The sequence below is a fragment of the Macadamia integrifolia genome, chromosome 9 (assembly GCF_013358625.1).
Source record: "Macadamia integrifolia cultivar HAES 741 chromosome 9, SCU_Mint_v3, whole genome shotgun sequence".
In the NCBI taxonomy this organism is placed as follows: Eukaryota; Viridiplantae; Streptophyta; class Magnoliopsida; order Proteales; family Proteaceae; genus Macadamia; species Macadamia integrifolia.
Window position 1 is genome coordinate 17,680,959 of NC_056565.1, and position 10,261 is coordinate 17,691,219.

Sequence of the window (10,261 nt, forward strand, 5' to 3'; positions counted from 1 at the left end):
ATACCCAAGTCCCAACTCATTCTGTTCTCTGTCCTTCCCATGATGTATCCCTTTCAATTGCTTGGAGTTCTGAAAATTGCATATTTTAGTGTAAGAAAGTGATGCCTTTAAATTACCAATTAGTAAGTAGTTATTGATTGTTGATGATTTATATTTCTTATATGATCTTTTTTTCTTTCTGAGAAATTGTAGGGTTCTCAAGCTGAAAATGCTGTTTCACAATACTGGGAAGAGCATATTGGTCTTCCACACTTTCCACGTTGATTAGCTGTAAAGGCTTCTCCATTAAGCCTCCATCAGATGTCAATGTTTATGAAACTTTTGGAGGAAAATGAATTGATTTCCCACTTACATTTGTTTTGTAAGCAAGCAACATTTGCTTGCTTACTCTACTAATGCATTGGTGAAGAAGAAAATAGACAACACAGCTTTGCCATCAAGACCCCAATGGAATGACAACAAGATTAAATATGACCTTCCAAATGAAATACCCCTATCAGTTGCTAGTCAAGGTGGTTTGCCATATTTCCGAGAGTCAATGGTAAAAAGGGGAAGTTTCATGCTTGTTCTTGATCTAAGGGATCCAATATCATATAAGTCATTCTTGCCGTGATCTCTGGCTTCAAAAATTCCATTTTCCATTGCTCAGATTGAGGAGCTAAAGAAGCATTTTCGTGTGGTCCATGAACTAAACATGGATGAACATATTCAAGAAACCTTGCAGACATGTGAGAAAAGCCCCATTCAAGGTGAACCATACATTTGTGCGACTTCTGCAAAAGATCTCATTGATTTTATTGTCGAGAAGTTAGGGCACCATGTACGTGAATGGAGTACTGAGAGTATCGAAGGATCTTTTGAGAATGTCACAATTGGAGCTATCAGACTCATTCATGAAAACCTCTTTGAACCACCTACCTTATGTCATAGTATGCCATTCATATTTTAAGTTTATTATTGCCATATTTTACAGAAAGTTAAAATATTTGAAGTTGATATACATGCTTGGAAGAAAGTAAATCATGTGATCACGGCATGTCAGTATAACACATCAACTTGGAATCTAAACCATCTTGCTTTTAAGCTATTGGGGTTTGGCCCAGGCCTAATTGAAGTCTATCATTGGATAAATGAGAATGGAGTCATACGGACAAAGACTCTAGGTTGAGCAACATTTTCTGGTTTGGTTTTCTTTCAGTTTTCTTGACCTAGTTACGTGTTAGTGTTTGTGCTATTTGAAAGATAAATAATGACCTATTTTACTCATTTATCGTCTTTCATGTTTCAACATAAATTTAAATCTGGTTGAGTGTAACGTCTCCCATCTCTACACCAAGCCACAAAATTATCCTCTTTAGGGTGGATCTTTCACAATTTTAAAACGTGTTGTGATCATGGAATGAGTGTTAAAGAGTATTAATATCAACCCTTCAACCCTTCTTCTATTTCTTTCCCAATATTCAGACCTCAAAGGATCTAGACCGTTTATTGGGCATTACATTAGTCATTATAAGGGCATCAAAGAATATGAAGAATCTCCTATTGAGCAAATGAAGACAAAAACAGGATTTGTTTTTCTCTTTGTTTTGCTCTGTTCTCCTTTAATTAAATGACCTTTTAGCAAAAAAAAAAAAGAAGACAAAAACAGGATCTGTGAACACTAGAACAAGTCATGGGCATCCCTTGGAGGACCTAATGAGTAATACTTTCCATACTCTCTTCCACATGCCTATAGCTAATGGGCCTGGGGTTCATATAAGGAAAACTGGTCCTACAGAAACTTCACCAGGTTAACTGGGCTCAGATCTGCCTGGCTTGCGATAGAAACCCTCGTCAGCCCATAGCCTGTCAAACAGACTGGGCAGGGCTGTGACCCATTGCTTCCCGTAGATGGCCCAGTGAAGAAATACAATGAAGAGGGGACTTGGTTAATCAATTGGGAATTATAACAAATTGATTGATTCATATTTGATTCAAAAAAAGAGTTAAAACACAATATGACTCACTCAAGTTGATCGGAGTTGAGGATTCAACTTCTTAAACATATATCCTTATTGATGTAACCTTAAAACATTCATCTTCAGAACTGCTTCCCCTGGAAGGTTTGTCCAAATTGCCAATTAGCGGGTGCAGCTTTATAAGACTGCACCATCTTACCATCACTAGTAGTCACTTGGAATGACAAGCTTTGACCTACCAATTGCACATCAGTTTTCCAGTTTTGGCCCCAATCTCGAGTCATTTGTATCCATCCTGTCTTTGATCCCTTAACCTTCACATTTGTAACATCGCCGGCGCCGGCAACATTGTACACCAACACCGATATCCAATAAGGATTTCCCTTCATCTCAAACTTTACGCCTCCAAACTTGGTACACCGGATTCGCCGATAGAGAACCGGAACAATGCCAGCCTTGTACTGAGCTATCTTGACAAACATAGGTTGGGAGAGATCAAAATGCTTCAATGGAGGGTTGCACCAGTTCCCATCAGGCTTGCTATAGTTGGGTGGGCAGAAGTTGGTGGCAGTTACACGGATGGAGCCAGGAAGGCACCATGGTGTTGAGGCCTTGTTACACATGATTTCGTAACAAGCACCACAAGTAAGGCCATTGTTAAAGAGGGCTGTGCTTAGAGCTGTTGTTTGTAGCCCATATCCTTGCTGAAATAGATTGCCATAGCCACAGGCTCCTTCTGTTTGGCAAAAACAAATCAATACTAATTAAAGTCAATTATAATACTTACTAATTAATCATTCTAATAGTTGGAAAACCAGGTTTCCGATTCCATATTTTTTAGGAAAACCTAGTGACTCAGCCTGGTCAACACAAGTCACATTTTTCTTAACACAATAAATATGCATAAAATTGTAACAAATCGGGAAAAAAAATTAATTTGAAAAACCAGAAAAATGAAAGATCCAAGGAATCACATATCACTACATCTTGAGTATATACCCATTGAACAAGAGAGGAAGTCGAGGAGTAAAGGGTTTCTTCCTATCTTATGACACATAATTAGTATTTTTCTCAACTCAATTTCTAAGAGTTTGTCATGATTTGGGTAGAAACTAAACGATTTATGATCAAGTCTCGTCATTTTTTGTCCTAGCCAAGTCTAAATGATTCTTGACCAAATTTTCTAAGATTTTAACTCAACTCAGATGACTCCCCTAATCAAAACCAAGTTTTTTCCAGGAGATGAAAAATGTAAAAAAGAAAGTCTAACTAATGACTTACACATAGTTTCACCACCATTCATATCACCATAGAATGTGGCATGTGCAGCTTCCCACCTAGCACCACTGGTCACAAATGCATTCAAACCAATACTAATAACCAAGAAAGCAATTGCTATCACACACAACCTAGAGCAATGGTGGGCCATCCTTCCTCTCTCTACCTCGTTACCTTAAGCTTTCATGCATGCTTAAGACATCTATTTATACTTAGAATGTGTAATTAGTTAAAGGAAGAGTGCATTTATCACGTCCATAACTATATCATTTTTTTTAGGTAGAATGTCTTGTATCGTTAGTGTCTGAAAGTTTTGGAAACAACTGAATATTTAGATGGAAATAACTTAAAATCACAGAGATATATATAGAGGGAATCTTATTTAAAGATATAGAAGGAATAAATACACATTTACGATGGAAAGTGAGGAAATTAATTGATTCAATTATAATTTACTAAAATTAGAAATGAAATTAACGAAGCTGCTGAATTTTTTGAAATATTAGGTGGATAATCCAAAGCTCCATTGGGCTGCAAGGGAAATTAAAGGAAAGTGAATAAAGAAAAATTCATTACCTAACAGCCTTACTAACTCCAAATCTTTTCTCTACCGAAAAAAAAAAAAACTTTAAATCGTTTCAAATATGGTTGAAGAATCATGGAATCGGATCGTATTAGCATGGATTTGCGGTTCAAATTGGCATCGTCTTTGACAGATCCTGATTCTTGGCCGATATCATATCGGTGGACTGATAAGAACCAAGGGTAAAAGTAAAACGGTTGAAAATTTGTTTTTTTCTTTTTAATTAGACCCAGGGGTATTTCTGTCCGATCTGGTCCAATTTGATTGGGATTGAATCGATACCAACCTTGATCGGTCCCAATCCCAATTCTGTCTTCTTAAAATGTAAAGAATTTACTTTACTAATTCAATATGAAAAGCATAATTGTCAAATATGATAAGAAATTTATGTAATTTCTACAGTCACATTAGATAATGATTACAAAAATTTTATTGAAAAACAAAGTTCCGGTAAAAGGTTTTATATATAGCCGTGTATGGTGCAAGAAAGCTTCTTTAACTATTTTAATTTCAATCATTTTGTTATTTTCTATTAGATACAAGACTTTTACTTATGTCATGCAATGAGTTGTAGCCTAGTGCTTTAACTTGCAGCTTTTACTTGAAGAGGAGGCCAGAGGATCGACTCAAATCATATGGATGTGTGAGTTGTATTTGGTGTGTTCCCCCCTCCCCCTACCTATCATTCCCCCTTCTCCTCTGAGCGTGATTAAAGTCCCGGCAATTCATATGTACTAATGGTTATTTAGGCTTTGTGTATGAATTTCAAAAAATGGTTTTCAATTCTGTTTTCTGATTTTCACCGTGAGTTATATATAAGAATATAATATTATGATTTTTTTAGTCCAAATTTCAAGATAATCTTGTTTTTTCACACCGTCTCTGTGATTTTCAGTGGATTCATGATACTTTAGATTTTTTTTTGCTATTTTTAAATATTCCTGGGTATTTATTTTTAATTTTAAAATAGAAATATGTTAGAAGAGCATTCTCATATATTTTCCATTTTTGAGGCATTTAAGGGTTGATGATCAAAAGGGCATTTTATCACTTTCCCTATTGTGACAAATTCAATGCTTATTTGATTTGGTCTTTGAATATTCTTTGTGGTGTAAGTTCTAATATCAGAGTATAATGTCTTTGCCAAATTTTGATTTTTTATTTTTTCTTTATTACCTTTTGTTAGTTATATTCTTTGTTGAATGGCATTGTTGTAAACATTATATATTGAAACTTAGGGTTCTTATTTTATTTTCAGTTTCCGATAAACAGTAGCTTAGGTTAGTTTTTCATTTAACTTACAATGAATATTATTTCATATAATTAGTTTAGTTTGGATTGTATGCTAACTTTTTTCCTTTTGGTAGCACATCGGTGCAAGTAAGTCCTCATCTCCTTTTTATTATTTTCTTGACATTTTATTTTATTTATGTACTTCATAATGTTTTGTGTAGTAGTTTGAGGATAGTCATTACTTAATATCAAAAAAAAAAAAATAAAAATGGGAAGACTAGTTTAGCTGGGGTGGACCAGGCTTCCTAACTCCTTTTCTATTCTGCAAGCTTACGACCCAAACCGATCTCTTGGTTTAACCTAGTTATTTAAAAGCCAATGTTTAAAATGTGGGTCAATGATCCTAATCTATGTGTGAATTAAAATGGGCATTGTTTTCACATCCTATTCACATAGCAAGTTTCAATATAATTACAGGAAATTGACCAAATATAAAAATAAAGTGTTCATAAATCCAAGGCTAACAAGAATATTTTGATTACCGAGATGGTGCATGTAATATATGAGAGAGTACAATTGAATTTTTGAATTAAAATTTTAATATCGTCAATCTAGATCATTTCTTATATATTTAACCATCAAAACTACCACGTCACAATACTGAGGGGCAGGTGGAGTGGGAGGGGGAGGGGTGGTCAATGGTGGTGGTGGGGATGGGAGCAAGGTGAGGGGCCGGGACAGGTGGTAATTGCTGGAGATACTAGGGCCGGTAAGGAGGCAGTTTGTTTATTTTTAAATAAAATAAATTTCTTTAATAATAAAAACTACCACATTTAAATTGAGTATTACTATAAAATACATGAATTTAGGTGCGTTAAGTACTACCGCTAAAATCTAGTCTTTTACTTTTTTTAAAACAAGATTATTTAGCTACGTAAAAACTGCCTCTAAATAATTAATTTTTCATTATCCTTAAGGTTATATGTGTGATTATAAGTGATGGATACGTTTACTTACTTTATAATGCTGAATTATTTTTAATTTTTTTTTTTATTCAGAAAATTAGCCAGGTGAAATTTGTTTGCAACTTTACTTGCCTTCTTCCATTTTTTTTATTTTCTCATATATGTATTTAAGTGAGAGAGGGAGAGAGATAAGTATTTATAATAATATAAGTATAACCTATATTAAGATATTTTTGTCAAGTGAAAAAAAATATATGAAACAATCAAAAGTTGGCGTGTCCTTTTCAGTTTATATAATAATATGCTTTGCTATAATATACATATATTATGGAATATGGAATGTACAATAGATATAAAAAGCATATGCAAACGTTTCATCTATACCTACTAAATAGGATGGACCCCATGTCGGATGCAGTCATGGAAGCAGCCTTTGGGAATTGGGACTACTATATATGATGTTCCCACGACAGAGAGAGAGAGAGAGAGAAAGAGAATGCTCCCATTGACATGGCCTAACAAGCTTCAAAGGTCAATGGTCTCCAAATACTAAAGATAAGAGTAAAACTTAATCAATCCATTAATTATCACACATTTACAACTATCTATACAAACAATCCAATGAGATTGCCCTAGCTAATAGGAGTCTCTGATCAGTGCATGGTGGTTGATCAAGAAAATTAATTAGGAACGTTGGCTTAGAGAAGGGAGGGAATGGATGAGGGTGGGGCATAAAGAAGGCTCACTACACTGAGCAGCATTAAGCCCACCAATAAACAAAGAAACAAAGGCATTCATTTGTTTCCTATCCAGCACCAAATCAAACTCTAACCCACCATCATCCAAATTAGAGCTCTCTTTCAGGAACATAGCTCCTGTTCTGTCAATGGATGCCATCTCCACTTTCTTCGGCCTTCCAAGCCCGAAATCTGTCTCGTAAAGACCAAACTGGGGTGACCCAGCTGCAGCCAAAACTCGACTAGACTGCACCTCCAACAAATCTGAAACTCCATTCTCTAGTCCATTTAAAATATCTGGATTGTTCACCACTCCCTTATGAACTGCACCTCCTATTAACTGTGCTGCCACAGCAAATCCATCTCCTCTCATGAAATCAGTTTTTTTGGCAATCACCACAACAGGTTTAACACAATTACCAAAATATGATTTTGGCATTGGAGGGTCCAGCCGAGCCCTACAATCAGCATTAACCACAAAACGAGTCTCATTACTCTTGGATTCCCCAGCTTTTGCTTCTGCTTTTAACAAACACACCCATGTGTAGGCGCAAATGGACACCAATCTGGATGGAGGAATCATAGATTGTGTTTGTTGATCATGATCCTTCTTCTTCTTGTATTGAGCGAAGACCAACTCCTTGAGTCTCCTACAATTTGCTTGATTTAGCTCGAAGGTAGCTCGAACCAAGTTGGGTTGGAGTTTGATATCCATCACTCTTAATCTTCTGTGGTTCATTTCAGACACCACCGGAAATTGATCAGAAGACCTCTTCATGAATCTATCTAACTCGTTCAAGTATCTCTCTGTGATTCCCTCACGGTATTTAATTCCAGTTCTATCTGAGAATGGGAGGGAGTCGGGTGCTAAAGATGGAGATGCATCTCCTAACTTTGACAATGAAGCCCATGTCTTCATGAAATGGGAGAATGCTCTTCCATCGCAGATGGAATGGTGATGTGCAACTCCAATACAAATACCAGAATTTGGGAAAACTGTGACTTGTATTGCCAACATGGGCACAATAGATCCATTGACTGGCAAATGAGGTACAAGGGGGCGTGATTCAACAGCATCTTTTAGGTGGTTGGCAGAGAGATGATAGAAGTTGGCTTCAGACTCTGCGACAATGAATGAGACAGAGTCACCTTCTGTGTAATGGATCATTGGCTGGTTGTTTGGTTCATGATGAGGCCATGAAAGATTACCTGCAAGAGTGTAGAAATGTATGAGGGTGGAAGAGAGTGTGTGTTTGAGGTGGGGAAGGAGGGTATGAGTGAATTCAGATAATGGGTAGGGGAAGTCATAAAAGAAGAGCAATTCCACGGGTGGCAATGGTAACCAATGTATGTCAAAGAAGGTGAGAGGGAGAGTGGTGCAATCCCCCAGAGTGACAGATCCCGACGGGGGTGCAACTTTGCACCGATGTTGAACCTTCACCGGTTTGAATGAAGAAGAAGCCATGGAAGTGGTAGAAACCATAAAGAGATAATAAAGATGTAACCGAAGGAAGAATATGGGGAAGGGAGGAGAAAGCAATGGGAATATGAGAATGAAAGAAGCACGAGTTACGTTCCATTGGAGAAACAAGGGTTGTCTATAAATAGATGTTAAAGTACCTCAGGGATTTAAGGATAAACTATCCACGCGTTCGAACTTTAATCCTTTAATTAAACAAATGATTAAAATGAAAAGACGTGGGGGTGTACTTGATGAATGGAATTCAATCCAAATGTGGCCTACTCATTGTTAACTATACTTTTTGACTTTATTGAAAAATATATTTTATAATTCAAATTAACTCTCTCTCTCTCTCTCTCTCTCTCTCTCTCGTAATGGATTATTGAGCAAGTCAGCCTCGGCCCTCAAAGCCCTTTCAGGCTTTAACCTTTGATTTCATGGAACCAAAAGCCAAGCGCAAGTTAGCATTTTCTATGTGGGCCACCCACTGACTGGGGACACGTATGACGCAACCCCCTGATGGCCATCACATCGCTTAACAGTAAGGGGCCTTATAGGTCCTTTTGTATTATAAAAAGGAATAAAAACTTTCTAATTAGAGTTTCTGTCGGCTGTCTGGCTGACTTTTTTTTTTATTATTGGCAGAATTGATGTGAGTAGCTGACTCACCATAAACATACACGTTTCGAGAGAGGAAAAAGGAAAATAATTTAAAAGTTATAAATAAATAAAGTCCACGGCACAGACTGGAGGCTGCAATTAAGTGTTACAAAAGTCGCATCGCGTTCAGTAGCATTGGCGGTGTGGCACTCACTTTTCGGCACTCACTTTTCTATATATAATGGAGAAACCTAATGCTAAAATGGTACTTAACATCAAAACTAAACAGCAAATTATATCCGAAGGAAAAGATAATAATTAAAAAAAAAAAAACCCACCATTCTAGTTAGTGTTGTCTATGCCTAGACAAAGGCAGGAGAAAAGACTACCGTTTACCTGTCTCATGCTCTAAAGATATTCATGTATGTCTTTTCAATGGCATTGGCACTAGTGTTATTTACACCAAACTGGGTGGTTGTTTCCTATCTTGGATATAGCCACCCCCTCCCCCTCCCATATGAAATGATTTCGTTGTCTTCTTGATTAGTTAGGTAATCTTAGTGCTACTCTTCCTAAGTTCTATGATGGGGATATTTTTTTTTCTAGGGTGCAATCCTTCTCCAAAATGGAATGTCATTCTCTATATGTGAGAGGGATAGGCATGCTAGTGGAAGGTGTGTCAATTTCTCTCTTTTCCCTTTTGAAGTGACACCCTGCCTCATCTTCTTGTATGATCAATCTAGCAACTTCAACCCAATAAAAATCATCTTTGATTTTTTTTTTTTTTCCCTTTCCTTTCTCTGATTTGGACTGTTCATCTTTACTCTTTATTGGCCTGATTAGATGGTATGGAACTTATCATAAGGCTTATCTTGGAATATTCTTTTTTTTTTTTTTTTTTTTCCTGAAGAAATCTAGTGTTTCTCTAGGAATATTTTAAATTATTTTTCTATGTTTTTGATTACCCATAAAAAATGCTTTATAGCCTTACTGAAAACTCATGAGAAGTTTTCCAGACCTCTAATTCTACTAAGACAAATCTCATTGCTGACTTCAAGGGAAAAAAAAATCCACTAAGAGTGTTTCTGTTTCACACTTCGAAATATCTATGAAGTTGTTAATGGAAAATTCCTAACCTCTTATTATGCAGAAATAAGCTGCATTAATCCAAAAAAATGAGACTTCGTTAAGAACTTACGATTTCAAAACACCTTGGAGGAAACATAGCTTGAAAGGTTGCTTATTCTCTTCTTTCGTTAGCTTTTTTGGTTGTCTTCCTAAAGTTAGCTTGTGTTTCTGTATGAATATTTTTCATTATTTTCCTATTTTTCGATTACCCAAAAAAAAAAAAAAAAAAAAAAAAAAAAAAAAAAAAAAAACCCAACAGTCTAGTTAGTGTTGTCTATGCTAGACAAAGGCAGGAGTCAAAAGAGTATACCGTTCAC

General features: G+C 36.2%; 1 protein-coding gene and 1 pseudogene across 1 annotated transcript; both read right to left on the reverse strand.

Moving 5' to 3' along the window:
• Positions 1-2,080: 2,080 nt before the first annotated feature.
• On the reverse strand, positions 2,081-3,387 carry LOC122089579 (annotated as a pseudogene).
• A 3,314-nt stretch (positions 3,388-6,701) lies between these two features.
• On the reverse strand, positions 6,702-8,219 carry LOC122089580 (phenolic glucoside malonyltransferase 1-like). Its single transcript, XM_042659310.1, has one exon. The coding sequence runs from the start codon at positions 8,217-8,219 to the stop codon at positions 6,702-6,704; it is 1,518 nt and encodes a 505-aa protein (XP_042515244.1).
• Between the last annotated feature and the right edge of the window lie 2,042 nt (positions 8,220-10,261).